At 48.7% G+C, this 17,149-nt stretch overlaps 1 protein-coding gene across 4 annotated transcripts in view; it reads right to left on the bottom strand.

The window, feature by feature from the left end:
* SHANK3 (SH3 and multiple ankyrin repeat domains 3) overlaps window positions 1–17,149 on the bottom strand; it is a 390,143-nt gene that overhangs the window by 187,647 nt on the left and 185,347 nt on the right. For all 4 annotated transcript variants that reach the window (XM_066992893.1, XM_066992848.1, XM_066992765.1 and 1 more), the window contains exon 13: window positions 16,836–17,029. In XM_066992893.1, coding sequence (XP_066848994.1) covers window positions 16,836–17,029 — 194 coding nt within the window. The remainder of the gene's footprint in view (window positions 1–16,835; window positions 17,030–17,149) is intronic.

Genomic DNA, 17,149 nt, shown 5'->3' with positions numbered 1-17,149 from the left:
GCGAAGCATGAACGAAAATGAAAGAGAAAAACCATGGGACATGTGCATTAGCTGAGAGCAAAACAGAAACACACACAGAAGGAGCACAAGAGCCGTCTCCAGCTCAGCTGCGGGGACACCTCCAGGCCACAGACAGCAGCAGGACACTGATGGCCTGGCCTCCTCTGGCCTGCAGATGCTGGCCCCGCAGCTCCTCTCAAAGCCCAGGTGCCCATACACTGTCTAATAATACCAACGTTAGAGGACAATGCTTCTTTATTCCTTTACCTCATAGCCCCGCATCCATGAGACAAAACCACTCTGCAAGACCTTCCAGTCCAGAACTAACAAAAGGAAATTCAATTTATAAAATAGTCTATGTAAAAAAAAAAAAAGCTTCCCTCCCTCCCCCCCACTCCTCTCTCCCTCCTGCCTGCCTAAAGTGGGTATAAAAAAACCACAAAACATTTTCCTCCCTGCACCATCTCCTCCCCAGACCTGGACCACTCACTACTTTCTTCCTATACAGCCTGCTCACCCACCCGTCCTTCCGTCCCTCAGAACTCACACGCCGTGTACAGGAGCAATTCCACATCAGCTGACACGCCATTTACCTGGCCAGATGCCTGTCCCAGAACGTACGTCCTGTTTGAGTGGTGCCAGGCGTTGGTTTTGGGCTTCTTGAAACCTCAGCCCAGAGGGATGCTGCCTGGTTTGTCCACTGAAGTCCTCAAGAGGCTCCAGGTGGTTCCAGCTCCAAACGAGTAACCACACCGTCCAGAAACATACTAATGCCTACCCTTCCAACTCCTTTTTTCTGGATAACCTTTCCTCACTGGCTTTGCTAAATCCAGACACACCTTCTGCCTTTCAGACACCAAAGCTCTTCCCCGTCACCACGCTAACTGCAGGGCTCAAGGGCCAGCTCCTGCACCGCCCAGCCCGGGGACGCGGCGGTGCAGCGCGGGGAGAGCACAGCGCCCTCCGGCTCGCCGGTTGGGCCAGAAGCCGCCTGGTGCCGCAGGTCGGAGCCCTCGTGCCGGGCCCAGCCCCGCACGGTGCCATCAGCCGCTCCGTGCCCAGAGCCTTCGCTGGGGCACTGTCCGAGACGGCTCCCGCTGCACCTGCGGGGAAACCACCACCGTAAGGCTGGAGCCACGGTCAGGGAACGTCCCTCGAGGGGCAGGGAAGTAAGCACGAGGAAAAGACCGGGTGTGCTATCTAGCAGCCTCCTGAACCAAAGGGTCTGAAGAAAACATAAGTGTATATAAACACCCTGCAGCGGCGGGTGATGGCTGCACATGCCTTGATGCTTTCCAGAGGAGACAAACAGTCCTGTACTCTCAGATAATACGGTCCTCAGGACCGTGCTTCTGTAAATCGTGAGGATGCAAAGCGTGCATCCATCTCAAAAGTGGATTTGGAAACACCAGACCGAAGTCCACCAAGGCTGCACGCACCTGAGTGGCGCCGCAGCCCCTGCCCCCCAGCTGCTTCAGGCCCACTCGTCCCCGGGTCCAGCTCCGAGCTCTCAGCCTCGGCTGCATGTTGGGACCTGCCCGAACACCACGCTGTCGGCATCCACAATGCAGATCCCCAGAACAGGCGGAATACCAAAAGGACACATACCATAAAAGATGCATGGCCCTTTCAAACCAGTTGCTACCGTCAAACTGACAGGTACAAAGAATATACACCACTAAGGAGAGAAACCAGAGGTTCGTGAGGCAGCTCTCCAGACGCCTAACAACTTGGCTACGTAAACAGGCTCTTAAACACATGAGCATGCAAACAGAGCAGTAGTGCTTCAGCTGCCCTGCAGAGCTGTCCAGATGCAGACTTACACTGCTGTGAACGCAGTACGTGCACTCTTTCAGTGAGAAGAAATCCAAGTTATCCTAGTGCACATCAATCCTGCAGCAACTAAAGCCTGGCAAGTTCACACCCGAGTTTTCCCTCTAATAATAGGTCTGTGTGCCCCCATAGCCGAAAACTGGGACACTACTAAGGTCAAACTGAGGCACACAGAAGATGCTGACTTGAATTAATGAAGCATTTTCTAATTCTGGAAGGTAAATAGGGAGAGCTGCCAGCTCAGTGCACAACTAAATGCATTTGACTTGACCGTCTTACTAATTCAAGTGGTTTCCAAGGAAAGACAGACTACGTATTGCTAAAATTGTAAACCTGATTTCCAACAGGTTTTCTATAGAGGTCATCTGCAAAATACATTTTAGCCCCAAATTTGTTTGCCATTACATCTGGCAGGAAGACACATCTTCTCCACATTATCATGTTTGTCTGCAGCCAAGCCAAGAGGCAAGCCAATCTTGTATTGCCAGAATAAATTGACTAGTAATTACCACAAACACTCCCCAAAACCCAGAGAACATTTCAAAAGAAATTAGAATAAATGCCATCTTGTTCATGTGCGTACCTAAAGTGCCCTCAAACTCTCTCTAACTGATTTATAGCCTACAGTAATCTCAGTGCGAAAGGAGGAACGTAAGGAAACTCTTTTTCCCCAGAGGGCCCAGGAAAAACAATACCCAGAAACCAAACCACAGGATTTTACATTTACTACCCATATATCCAAAAGTTTGTAAAGAGCAACATTGCTGAAAGATGCCCACACACCCCAACCACCTCGTATAGATCTGTGAAGTTATATCACCAGGCTCATCCCCTCCTTTTACCTGTCACTGATAAAAAAATTTATTACTATGCCAAAATTCTGATGTACCAAAAGATTAGTTAATTTATATTAGTGATCTGAACTGAAATGTATTAGTCACAGCAAGTCATATTTATAAGTAGATGCTCTTCTGCAGAATTAAAGTGAATATAATTTCTTTTATGATAATTATAGCTTTGGGAGTGGAGAGAACTGAACTGAACTAAATGAACTATTTTTGTTCCAAGCCAGAGGGCACAAAAGCTGTAAGTGGGTAAACCGGTCTATTACAAAGGGCAGCATGGACCAGCTCTTCTGGGTGCCCTATGTAGTGAAGACCTGAAGAAGGAAAAAAAAAATTGTGGTACCTAACAAAAATCTCAAATGACCAAACTGTTGATAAGCAGATGTTCAACAGTCAGTACTGTGCAAATGCTCACCGCAGACAGCCAATTAACAAGAACTCCCTGGGTTCAAGAACGACAACAATCAAAAGATTCAGCAAACAAGTCACCAAAATCCCAGCAGTAGATCTAGACATTAGGGCCACAGAACAGAGCTGAGTAGGAGCGCAAAGAAAACTCTCATTAACTTGAAGGCCAGCAGCGCTCCTGATGAAACCAGAAGGTGCAATTACACCTGGCCTGACTTTGGCCACCACGCGGTCTCACCCGGCAACTTCTGCATTGAGAAAGCAACCCCAGGCAGGCGAGAGCAGGGCTGGGCACGGTGCCGACAGCCACACGCACACCAAAGCCCTTACAAGACTCAAGATTAAGCGCATGCCTTGTGGTGCCACGTGAAGCTCACGACTCCCCTGACAGACCCGTGGTACTAGAAGCTGACATCAGAAATGCCTCTTCCTGGCTCACGCAGCCCCCAGATGACCGCTGCAGTTAAGCGGAGGGGCTCCTTGCTGTCCTGCAGGTGTGCGAACTTGTACAGGAGCACTGGACATCCCTCACATCACCTGCTACAACTTTAAACAGCTGCCTTAGACTGTAATATTTGTGCTCCTAACAAACCACAATTATTCTTACAATTAAAAGTTAACTAAATAATATTTAGAGGTAATGCACTGAACTTACAGAAAATCATCATCGTCACTTACATTTTAGAAATAGGCAATAGATGCTCTCTTCATCAACCTGCTAGAATTCTGCTCAGACATCCATCCACGCTCCCCATGGACAAGGTGCAAGATCTGTGCCCTGGGTTTAGCTTTTACATCACATCGCACCCGAGCTCTTCCCAAGACTCGGCTCAGATTCAAGCCTTCTTTCCCTAAGGCCTTCTGTGAGTTAATAACTGATGTGCTGACGCTCTCCGGCTCACAAAGGCAGCGGCATCATCTCTTGCCCAGTCTGTAAGCAGACTGTATTAAACTGTCCCAACATTTTACTCAAGTATATCAATCACAAGCCCACAGAGAAGGAAATGCTTCTTCTGACAGGCAGCAGGAGATCAAATGAGAACGGTACTACACGCACATGATCTGACAGAAAGCTTTAAACGAAGCGCAGAATATGTGGATCATTACTAATTTTTAATCAAGACAAAAAACAAACACACTAAGGATGACCCTTCATGCCCATCAGCTACTCCCAGCTGACGTGACAGCAGTGCCTCTAATTTTAAGAGACTGTGACGCATCGTTTGGACGGCAACGAGGCAGCCCCTGGTGCGTCTTACAGGTGTTAGACCCAAGGTCCATATTTAATCCACAAACATGTGGCTGGATTCAAAGCAAGCTGTTACTGTCAGGCACAGAGATTTCTGCTGGCACGCTTCTCCCCAAAGCTGAGGATTCAGATTATTTGGCAAGCCTGTGCCAGCAGAGTCCCAGACAGTCACACAACAGAGCTCCACCTTGGGAGCGAGCTGCTAAAGCGCCAGTCTCACCTCTCCAGAGCTGGAAAGCCTCGAACAGAAACACATCTGATCTTTATGCAAAGGACACCCACCAGTAGGTTTGCTCAGCCGTTAATTAACCTCACCCTTGAAAGACTAAAGATAGGAATTCACTACTTAAATGAAGCAGCGTACACTGAGACAGCCATGAACATCTGTCTCTCGCTCCCTTTGCGAAGCAATGCTTCGGCCACATGGAAAGCAGTCCACGCTGTGAAAGTATGATGATTCATTAGGGAACATTTTGCTGGTTCCAAGAGAAGACCAATATCTTTAGTTAATACCCACTTGGGATAGGTGAGGAGCGTCAGATTGATGACTGTCCTTTTCATTAACTTCCACAGCCAGATGTTAAGTAAAGACAACAGCAGAACAATTTCTGGACAGAAAGCGGACGCTGAAGTCAAGCAGCCCCTTGCTATGGTTTGCAATAGCCATGGCTAATGGTCAAGACATACGAAAGAGAGAGCTAAAAGGCTATCTATATCTGAGCTAGTCAACAGAGAAATAGCCTATTTCTGGGTGTGATTCATCAGACTTATTTTAAATGTCTAACTCAGGATGAGATAAATTGCACTTTGGAAGAGCTATTTCTTACCACTGACTACAGGGAGTCTAGACAACTATCTCAGGTGTAGCTGTGTACGTTAGACAGCCACATGCAGACAGATGAATCACCCCCTCTCATCCCTGACAGCCTAGAGCATCCCTCTGGACCCGTCACGGAGGCTCTGGGGATTCACACGGTGCTCAGCGCACAACAGCAGGTTTGCAGTAGCGGGGTTACCCTGATCCCAAAGTCAGCCCCTGCATGTGGACGGCTGAGCCAAGGCGGTTCATGCCCATACCCCCAGGGGCTCTCCAGGAACAGCCACTCCACCTCACATTAAGGCTTTGTGCCCTAAGGAACAGGATCAAAGGTGACTCCTATGTTGATCCTTTCTAAATCTGTCGGGTCACCCAGAGAAACCCTACAGAACGCTGATGTGGGAGGGAGGAAATCAGACTTTCTGCCCTTTACAGAAATAACTCAAGTGCAACAGACAAAAAAACATTCTGGAAGAAAAACTTCCAGAGCTGGGAAACTAGCTTGGGGAGGGAAAAAGTAGTCCCTTCATTACTGGGAAACTGCTCAACACAGAGAGGTCCGGGAGACAGCCCACCTGGCTGGGACAGCTCGCTTTCGCTGCACAGGTACGCGGGATGAGAAAACACCCGATGCATCACGTCACCTGGTGGAGAACTGCTCGGTATAAAAGACACACCAAACAACAAGGAAGGCAATGCACCGAGCAGACACGCCACCGTTAACAAGCAGGTCATCATGGAGGCAGCAACGAAGGCCAAAGCTCCCTGGGTTGCGGAATGACAGGCAGCAAGGGAGCTGCTGGGCACAGCGCTGCAGGGGTCAGCCTGGGCCTCGTAAGCAACGGGGAAGGGAAACGTGCTGAGCGCGAGCACTGCGGGGTCTGCGCGGGGCTCACAGGGCTGCGTGCGGCCTGCGGGACGTCAGACAGGGTGTGAGGGACTGCACAAGTTGCATATGTACAGACAGATACGTAAATAAAATTCTGGGAACGTAAACAGGAAAATTCTCTCACAGTAAATTCTCTCATAAGCTAACTCAAATTTCAACCTATTTCATGGTTTAAAAAAAAAAAAACAAAAACAAACACACAAGCGAGTAACAACAGAGCAGAACGGCCTACTCGGCCGCTGAGGGCCAGCGCTGAGGGTCAGGGCCCCAGGGAGCACTGCTGGGTGAGGGCAGCTGAAGCCGGTGCCCAGGATACAGCTGGGACAGGCCGAAGACGGGCCCGAACTAAGGAAGAAGAGCTCAGTTTGTCAGTGGTGGTCTAGGAATGGGATGGGTTGTGCCCACGGGAAGATGGCTGGGTACTGCCAAACAGCGCCTGCCAGGGATTTGACTAAAGACATTCAGCAGCTAAAGCAAACCTCACTGTAATTTGATTTAAGACAGAGAGGCGATGCTAGCTGTCAGTACCCGATTGTCCCGAAAGTGCATCTGACAGATGTGGGAAGTAGAGGAGCATGTGGTAGATGAGATGAGACATTTGTATTTGTCCTGCACTTCCCGAGTCAACAAGCAGAAAATGTCACCGCATTAAGAACTGTACCTTGCTAGAAGAAACTGAGGAGGGAATAACCTTGGCTATTATTCTGACAAGTACCTTGGTTCAGCAGCCACTCAGGAAGGCTCTTTAAATTCTTAATACTTTCAAAGACACTATTCAGCATTGCACAGTTAAGAGACAAATTTCTCTTTGCTGTAGAGTTCGGATGTAGGCAAAGCATAGGAAATCGAGAAGGACCTTCAGAAGGCATTCAGGAGTATAACTCCACACCCCCCAAACACACCTCCCGAAAAACACTGACAGTGTTTAATTAAGAGGATTACTTTTACATTTTTCCCCAGGCATTTGCACTTGTAAGTACTACAATGCTAGAAGAGCAACCAGTGGATGAAGAACAAAAATTGCATCGTAAGTTTGGTTAAAAATTTTGTAAAAAAAAAGTGTGTGCCCTCAAGAGAAAAATTTCTTTTAAGGAAGAAGTCTATCCAAAAGCAAGATGCAAAAAGGAAGCAGAGACCTAAAGCCATTACAAATAACCTGCTGGAAATACTATTAATAAAATTAAATGACACTTTCTGTGCTAGTCAAGCTCGAGCACATATGTTTTGTCTGTCCTCTGAGAAGAGCACACTTGGGTCCGGCTACTGAACTGATGCACACAAGCCAAGTACAACCATCCCAATAAAGTCTGCGGTGAACCTCTGTTTCTCACCCCATGCTGCTGGGCTCACGACACAGCCAACCATAACAGGTACCCAAGAAAAGAGTGGGAAACAGAAGATTTCCATTATGGAAGTAAGAGCTTTGATGGCATCTTGTTCTTTGACTTGTCAACAAGGCTTCCTCTCCTACAGTGACAAGCTGGTACGAATTCTCAACATATCATTGCAGATGCCAAGCACAAATGTTATCATTTTGAAGGCAATATGCAATAATCCAATCTCACACTGGGTACCTATATGACTTTCAAATAGCATTTCAAAGCACTAAGAATTTCATCTTGGAGCATTTCAAAAAGACACTGAGGCAATGTTACTCATTGCTATATATGCAAACAGAGATGTTGACATAGGAAATGATAACCATTCTCTTTAAATAAGAGGAGAAATTCCCTTAAAAACACGCAGAAAAAGAATGAAAAATTCAGAACATCACAGGAAAGAGTTTTCTTGACCTACAGGTTTTCAAATACCTTTTAAAGCTTCAGTGCGAATACTCACAGGCAGCAGACCTGAATCCTGTGTGGGAAACAGGCACAACAGGACACTGCATACCCACGTGATTCCCATTAATAAAAACTATCTTATATGGTTATGTTTTCACCACCTAATTATCTCACCAGCATGGTGTTACATGTATAATGAGCATCTTTGTAGAAAGCTGGAACTGAAAATAGCTGATGTCTGAAGAAAGTTCCCCTAAGTTTTGAAGACTAATATTCCCTGGCAGAGGAATTAATGCTGAAGAAAAAAAGTACCAAAAAGTTTTAGAGATGTTTTTATAATAAACGAGCAGAATCTCTGCAACCTTTTCCTTGGATGTAAAGAAGAGATGGAGACAAATGGACCACAACAGTTCAGGCCAATTTTGTCCTACCCATAGCAGAGAACAGAGATCCTGATTCTGTTCTGCCTGACACAATCTCTAAATCCTCCCTTTGTTTTCTGATTGTGATTTTTCATTCCATTTTTCAATCCTTCCTCTTCAGAAGGATTATTTGGACTCAGCTGGACATTTTCAGTTTCATAGCACCAACAACCCAGAAGCCATGCTGTTGACCTGCAACACTAATCTCAGTGGAAAAATCCTGCCCTAAACTCAAAGAAATTTAGCACAGCAGAAGGCAGGACTTATGACAGACAGCAATCCCGAGAGGTTGTATAATTCTCATACCAGGCTACAGCAACCAGCCGCATCTTGGCTTCTTCCCATCTCTTTCAAAATGACCTTCCCAGTAGAAAAAATAAGAAGGAACAGAAAGAATTTCCTGACCCTGGTTCAAAGGAAAAGATTCTCCAGTAAACTGAGTTCCTTCCTGGTCCTGAAGAAACTATAGAAACACTCAGTATTAAACTCATTCACAGAAAAAAATGCTGGAAAGGGAAATGCAGGATCAAGGGGTTTTTGATAAGTTTTGTTTCTAGTGATGATAAAAAGAACAAACAAAAAACTCAGCTTAAGAATGCTCGCAAGACAGTATCTTCTCCACCCAATATGCAACCACTGGAGTTTGCTCCAAACAACCATCCTAAGAGCTCCAGCAGCGTCACAGGTGTTGATGTCCGATACCGTCTTCAAATGCAACTCTGAGACTAAGCCCTGATGCCAGATGCAGCCCACCTGTATTTGTACATGTACGTGACCTGCTTCATTCAGGAATCGTGCTGGGGTTGCTGCTTGCAGCATCAGCTCTGCGCCCTCCTGGAGCACTCCCTGCCCTGCGTGCCGGGGCACTGGTGCAGTGCACAGAAATACCTCCTCTGCCAAGCAAGCATGTGTATTCTTTCAGATTACACTGCAGAAGCCCAAGTGTGCCAAACAATTAAACTTTGAGTGAGAAAATTTTAGGCCAGACCAATTTTTCTAGCCATAGTTTAGGATTACTAAAAATAGAGTTTATAATGCCAACTGGTGGCAGCTTTAATAATCGTAGAGGGATTACTTGTTCTGCATGTCCCCAGGGAATCTCCATTTCGTCTTTGCACTTAAGTAAATTTTGACACTTCTTTCTATTGCATTGTCCTCAATAGACACCCCCCCCCAATCTTTTTCTTAATTCTTGATCGATATTAGACCATAAACAGCATTTCAGAAATTTTTATAAGAATCCAATAAGCTACCTTCCCCTCCTCCCACTGTCTTAACGTGCCTCACTGCTTTGTGGGATCTGTGGCACTTGCTCAGAGCCCAAATGTGCAAACCTGCCACCAGTGCTGGGGGCTGCCCAGGTGGATGCAAGTATCCCACAGCCTGCTGATCACCTGCAGCTGTCGGGAAAGCAGGATCCTCAGAGCTAAAACCCCCACACTCCTACCCCAGCTTTTTGTTCTTCTTTCCTTCTAGGTTATGCTGCAGTAGTGGGCATAATTCAAAGCCACCACAGGCCCGCAGCCAGCTCCGAACAGAAGAGGCTGCCGACTAAAAAGTGCTTTCCCCCCTGGAGCCTAGGGCTGCCCAAGTACCGACTATCCGGGCGGGACGTTTCAGGCAGCAGGGCCCAGGCCAATGCTGTTCTACCAAAAGCTTCTTCAGGAGCACAACAGCTAACCCAGCACAACCACGCAGGTGGAGCTACACAATGTTGTAAGAGCAAGCACTGAAGAGCTCGATGCTGTGACTTCCCAACGCAGCCCAGCTCGTCATCCCTCCCTTCAATAAATGGGAGGGTGAAGTTACAGGATAATCTTGGAACAAGTGGAACAGTTACAACTTGGGTCGCAGTGTATGCAACGCCTCCAAAGAAACACCAGCGATGAAGTACAGTCATCTTCGTGTCTTACGTTTAAGAAGTGAATAAACATGCAGAAGGAGAGGAAAGCGGTGTATGGTTCATAGCTTAAGCTAAAAATATACGTTTAGTATTTCTAAACTTTGGAAGGTTGTTTTTCCTTGAAAAAGCAAAACAGTGTATATAAATTCCATGTTCTCTTTATCTTAAATCACTTAACCCAAAGCGATGCAAGATTCATCAGGATGCCACCCAAGACTGTAATCACAAAGATCTATTTATTCGTAACAGAAACCAAACTCATTTAAGAGAAGACCTAAAGGGTTGATCAGAGGCATAAACAAAACATAACTGCGGGAACAGATTTAAAGAATGAGGCACATTAATGGCAAAACAATGTTTACTTAAGCAGGTACAAAACAAATATATAAGATGGTAAGTGGAATTTCAAAGAGACAGAACTTCCACGTAACATCTGGACAAGAAAACACAAACTGAGGAGTAACATTTATAAACCAATAAAATCAGATACTTTCCTACATCGGACATAACACCCTGTCGTACGACAACTGGCACGAAGAGCACAGCAGGGATGAGAAAGAGGTCAGGTATTTATATAGAAAACGAGAGCAGATGGAGTTACACCAGGCAGGATGAGACTGAGCGTGCTGACCTTGTGGCCGCAGCGGGGAAGCCCCCCTCCCACAGGCCCACCAGCAGCCCCCTGCCCAGCACGACGCCAGCCCTCGTGCTGCTGGGCCAGCGGACAGACAGACCGCCCCACGGCTGTGCCAGGCTCGATGACATGACAGCTGGCTGCTCTGCCCACCCGCCGGTCCCACAGTTCAAGAAGACTGGCCTCGAGACCTCCACATGCAGGACAAATTTCTTCAACAAGGTTTGAGTGGTTTGAAATATAGTTTGAAACAAACAGAAGAGAAGAGAAACAACAGCTGCCTATGCCCAATTGCCTTAGGAGAACAATCTCAAAACAGGGACCATATATTCTCCTGCTTCAGGGCACGAGCCAGGTAACAAACATGGGCTTACCATGACTTTTTCAGGAGACCCTCATGTTAACTGATTACAGACAAATTAACACACAGCGACAAGACCTTGCTCAGGCCTAGGAGAGAAATTACACAAGCCTATGGTAGGAAAACACTACTACTGTGTCCCACTGGCCTGAAAGGCAACAAGATTATACCTGGTCACCACAGGTTTGGCCATGCAGTTCTACATATACACAACAAAATCCCCATTTCTTCAAAAAAACGAGTTTCTATAGATCCCTAAGACATTTTGGTTTTATTCAGTTCATTTCTTTTGACTTTCATAAGCAATCCTTATTCTCTTTTTTCTTCCATGACTCATTTTTCAAAGTTTCTAGCAAGACAAAATAATTTAACTTGGTCTCAAGAAGCTCTCATTATTCCTAAAAAATCTTTTAATTTCCAAATACTGACCACTAGACAACCAGTACAGAAGCAGTGCCCAAGCTCCCACAGCACATAACCTTGGCCTCCCAATTAGAATGTCCTGTACAGGGCTGCAAAACAAGGCCTCGCCAAGTCACGCCAGAGCATGTTCAAGGCTGCCGTGCTCATTGCAGAGGGCCTCTGGTAAAGCCAAGGCAAAGGAGATGCACAGGAACATGATGTGGGATGGGGACTGCTTTGCGCCACTGTCTGCCATCGATCCCCTCCAGCACACGGAGGGAAGGTGACCACTGTTGTCCAAAGGCCTGGTGGGATCCACACTGGTGCCAAAGAAATTGGACTCGATGATCCTTATGGGTCCCTTCCAACTCGGGATATTCTATAATTCTAAGTACTTCCAAGGAACTTAGGGCTGCCAAGAACCCAAACAGCACTCATCCATTCCCACAGTCCTGTTCTCATCAAACTCATGATGTTGGGGTCAAAGAGTTCTCACTGCATTTCAGTCCTCAGGACTGCAAGGAGTTCCTCAGATGGAAAGCGAGAATGGTTTGCGTCCGAGGACTACAAGGGAACTGCGAGCACCAAGCACTGTGGCCTCAGGGGGCAACAGGCCCTCAAAGACACCTGGCCTGGCCTGCTACCGCGGGGAGCGCTCTGCCCACCAGCACCTGAGGACAGAGCGGCTCAGGCCGAGGAGACCGGAGAGACGAGGAGCACAGGGAAACGGCCTGTGGCAGGAGGTGGGACACAGCTCTCCAGCACCACTGAAGGCCCTGCACACAACCCTTGATCAGAGCCACAGCCACGCTGGGATTCCTACTTGGCTGATCACTAAAACAAGGCTAGCAGGTAGCACCCGTAGCTAAGTTCTTTCATTTGTTAAGAAATGAAAAGTCAGTCTCCTTTTTCTAAACAAGGACGTGGTCGCAGCACCTTTGATGTCTCACAGCCAGATCACACAGTCCGCTGTGTCTAAGACACACATGAGACAGATGAGACAAAGTATGGAGTGCAGAAGGTTCTAGAGCAGCCTCCCAAACAGACCAGCAGAAGGGAGGCTTCAGTAGATTTACAGGTGGAGCACAACCAGTTTACACGTGAAGCACAACCAGTTTACAGGTGGAGCACAACCAGTTTACAGGCAGTTGTATGGCAAAGCCACACAGAGCCAGGGACCCGAGTCACTGACCACAAGACTCGAGCTCCATCTCTGTTCTTCCAACACTGGGAACGAGAATAACGCAGAAGGCAGCTGTTTGTCACCCTGCCGCTCTAAATCACCACGGTCACAGATAGTTTGGGGGGAAACTGTAAAACTTTGGCTTAATTTTCCAAGTTATTAATGATTCGGTCTCTAACCACCTGCATCTGAATGCCAGAACAACTGCCTTCCTGCGGGACGGCACAGATCCCATAGCCCTGAGTGAACTGTACATGAGCAGCCTCTCCCAACCATTTCTGCGCGGATAAAGAAACGCCAGAGGAAACTAGCTGCCTGATCATCAAACAAAGCCCACAAAGCCTTCCTCTAATAAAAACACCTTCATTGTGCAAAAACAACTTTATTCACAACTGAAATAATCCTCTCTATCTAAGCAACCTCCAGCACAACTAAGAACTACTATGATAAAGATTCAACACAAGCATAACCCACGGCCAACAGAAATTCAGACTGCCATTTATTTCACACAGGGTTAGCTTAGATACTGCAGTAGAGAATGTCAATAAGGAGCCACACTACATAGGAAAGCTTACTGTTGGATACATATGGTAACAGTTGCTCGAGCCTAATCACAAAGTGTAAAGAAATGAGACTCCCAAACCAGCATATTCATAATGTTCCTGATTTTCCCCTAGTTCCCAGGTTGGTGACTGAATCCCCTCGTTGCACCCTGCCCACAAGCCACTTCTGCCTGTGACCTTGTGATTTCAAGGCTGGTGACTACTGGTTCTCCCTTTGCTTGGGGCTCTCACATCTCATTTCACTTCTCATTATCAGTAACAAGCAGATCAAGGACAGACTCTCCTCTACTTGCATTCTTTTGCTATCTTACAAATGAAGTATCTGTATTGATTATTGCCTTTTGTCATCCAATAGCTACTGGGATGGTTATTCTGTACAGTGAAGATATGTACCCTAACTTTCATCGTGCTCTTGAAACCAAACCAACTCCTGCTGAAAGCTCCCAAGGAAATCCACCACACAGCATGGGATCCAGTGCAACCATCAAATCTAGCACAAGACCCATGCTTAACATCAACACAAAGCAGAATTTCACAGGAGTCAATTTGCTTTTAACAAGGGACACAACTTCTGAACGCAGCATTTGGTGAATGTTCGCGGATCCTCAGCCTTTTTTCCAGGACCAACAATCAGCATTTCCTTTGTAACACAGTCATGCTTCAAACAGAACCATACACAAAGCCTCCTGTGGCTCACGCAAGACAGAGGTACTCATGTTACTCCACGTCAAACTCTTCTCTTTTCTGCAATTCTCAAGATAAAGAGAAGTCAGACGTTTTGCCATTCTCCTCTCTGATACTAATTCCTTGCAGCCCTACCATATGAAACCACTGAATTTCATTGGATCAAACTGATGGCTATCAAACCCCCTCACTAACACTGGCTAAGAGACACTGGTCTTACCACGGCTTCCATGCTCATGACCTCCTGTCCCAAGGGGCCTCTGCCTGCCCAGCGCTGCCCTCCCTGCAGAGCTCCCACCCCACAGCAGAACCGTGCCATGGGAAAGTCCCTCGCTCAGACCTGCGCTTTCAGACACGTTCCTCCCTCACATCGTACTCTCACAGAGCTCCCCACACTCCACATCTCCCCAGACACAGCCCCCCTCTCATTAAGAACTGCCTCCAGCAGTTCTTTGATAACATTCCCCAAACCTGCTCCCACCCTTCCCCAAAAGCTCTTCTGCTCAAATGCACCACACTTTAACATTCCCTCCAGGGCGCCCCAGCATCCAGATTGCTGGGTGGCTCCGTTAGCCCCCACATGCTGGTGCATCCTTTTCAGGAGCCCAATCTGAGCTCGCCCAGGCTGACACAACAGCTGCCCTGCTCTTTATAGAACGGCTTAGGTTGGAAGAGACCTCAAAGCCCATCTAGTTCCAGACCACGTTGCCCAAAGCCCCTTCCAGCCTGGCCTTGAACACTGCCAGGGATGGGACATCCACAGCTTCTCTGGGCAACCCGTTCCAATGCCTCACCAGCCTCATAGTAAAGTATCTCTTCCTTACACCTAATCTAAATCTCTCCTCTTTTAGTTGAAAGCCATGACTCCTTGTCCTATCAATACACTCTCCAATAAAGAATCCCTCTCCAGCTTTCTTGTAGTGCGTTGCCATGAAAAGGGGACTATCTCAAACCACTCTCTCCCAACACCTCTCAGGGCTGCTGCCTGTTTGTGGACACGCTGACACCCTTGCTAGCTCACAGCCAAACTCCAGCACCACCTCAGGGACCTTCACTTGCCCCAGATCCTTTATCCCACAGATCGGGTGCCAGAGCGTTCCTCCCACCAACTGAAGATCACCTCGTTTCTAACGGCACACACAAGCCCACCAAACATGACAAAGTACCAGTTGCAGCATTTCTGGTCCTGCTGCTGGTTTCCATTTATACCCATCACTCTACCTGCCTGCAAAGACAGGACACCCAGTCCAATGATGTCAATATTCCTATCCTCGTAAAAATAAATCAGCATCACAAAAGCAGTAAATAATTAAGCACTGCCCATCTACGCTGCCTTAAGATCTTTTACAAACGAGTCACTAAAGTGATCCTCAATTCTTATTAAGCCTTCTCAGCCACAAATTAGGAAAGCCAGCTGAGTGCCTCCAGCTCAGAGGATGCATTCCCCTTGTAGTCCTCTCTTCCTTGCCACAATGTGTCCCACAACTTGCCTTCTCTCTGGAGACCATATGAAAAAGACATGCAAACAATTACAGGTGAATACATGAATTAGGATTCTGGTGCAACTACTAAGGATTGGCATCAGGACCACCTACTTAATACAAATGTCTGAAGAGATTAGGAATTGTGTGATAGAAAGCACTGGATAAGTGGGTAAAGACAAAAAGACAGGAAAGGTGCTTGTGACCCAGAAGCCCCGTCGATCTGGTAATCCCTTCCAGCCTTTTGGCAACCTTTATCCCATGACCACACGACAAGCAGCTCCACACATCCAACAGCCGTTGACTCCAACCGCACAAAGCCTTACCATCTGGCGCACCAGCCAGATCACAGATGCTTCATGTCTACACCTCTTCCTCTGCTGAGGGGGAAACAACGTGCAGGTGGGGGCAAGAGGCAAGTCTGCTTGGACTGTCACCTCCACGGCTGAGGTTTTCAGCATCCTCAGCACAGGATGTACATGCAGTCTAACACGCTTCCGAACTAGTGATTCAGAGCATGGAACAGCAAGCCCCGTCTCCCAAGCTCAGATTCATGTTACGGCTAATGCAACTAGTCAGATTAGTGACTGCTCCAGTCCGTATTGTAAGAGGCATCAGCAAAAAAGTGGAGGCAGGAAGATGAAAAGAAAAGAAGATCCTTAAACTTTCTGTGAAAAACTGTGGAATTAGCCTGCTTGCAGAGGAAGTCTTTTCTTATTCCTGTCTGCTGGAAGCTGACTTTTGACCTACCGCGGGGGTTTACATGCCTTTCAAGAAGTCTTCTCAACATAATGGGCAATCCCATTATCCCTCTAAACCTCTAATCTCCCCAACAGTTCTGCATCGCCGTGGCTCCACGGTGCAGGTGGTTGGGAGTTTTGCTTAGAGAGCAATTCCTCGCCAGCTTCCTCCTCGCTGCTCCCGCTGCCCGTACCCCCAGCGGTGCGCAGTAACCGGTGGGCTGCGCGCCCCAGCCAGCGCCCTGCAGCCTGCCCCACGGCGGGACCCACTCCAGGGCCGCGTAGGGTGGACTCCCGAGGTGTAAAGCCAACGTCAGGCCGGGTTGGAAAGGGCTCCGCGATGCGCCAACCTCTCCGTGGTGCCCCAGCCAAGCACGGAGCCCCAGCGCCCCGTGCCGCAGGGCTGGCGCCGAGACCCGCGCCCACCGAAGGGGCAGACCCCAGGGCCCCGCGCCCGCTCGGAGCCCCCCCACGGCCCCACCGACGCCCTGCCGGGAGTCCCGCACCCGGGGCTGCCCCGGGGCCCCAGGCCCTGCGGCCCCCACGGGGGTCCAGAGCCCGCGGGGCGCCCCCAGCTCCGCTGCCGCCGGCCCCGCCCCGCCCCGTCCCGTCGCGGTCCCGGCCCCGCCGCACTCACCCTTGACGGCTTCGCCCCGGTTGAGCTGGATCTCGCCCTCGCCCTGCGGCGCGTAGCTCTTCACCACGATGAACTTGCGGCCGGGCACGGCGCTGTACAGCTTCCGCTTGGGCCCGCGCAGCGGGGCGGGCGCGGCGTGCGGCGCGGGCTCGGGGCCGGGCCCGGGCCCGGGGGGGCCCGCCGGGCCGCCGGGGCTGTAAACGAAGACGTAGGTTACGGTGCTGATGCCCGGCAGCTCGTGGCTCGGCCCGCCGCGGCCCGCGGGCTGCGCCATGGCGGGGACGGCGCGGCCGCGGGGCTCGGGGCTCGGCGCG

This window comes from Anser cygnoides, chromosome 1 (assembly GCF_040182565.1).
Source record: "Anser cygnoides isolate HZ-2024a breed goose chromosome 1, Taihu_goose_T2T_genome, whole genome shotgun sequence".
Lineage (NCBI taxonomy): Eukaryota > Metazoa > Chordata > Aves > Anseriformes > Anatidae > Anser > Anser cygnoides.
The sequence above is the reverse complement of the archived record's forward strand: the minus strand, read 5'-3'. Positions and strand labels throughout refer to the sequence as shown.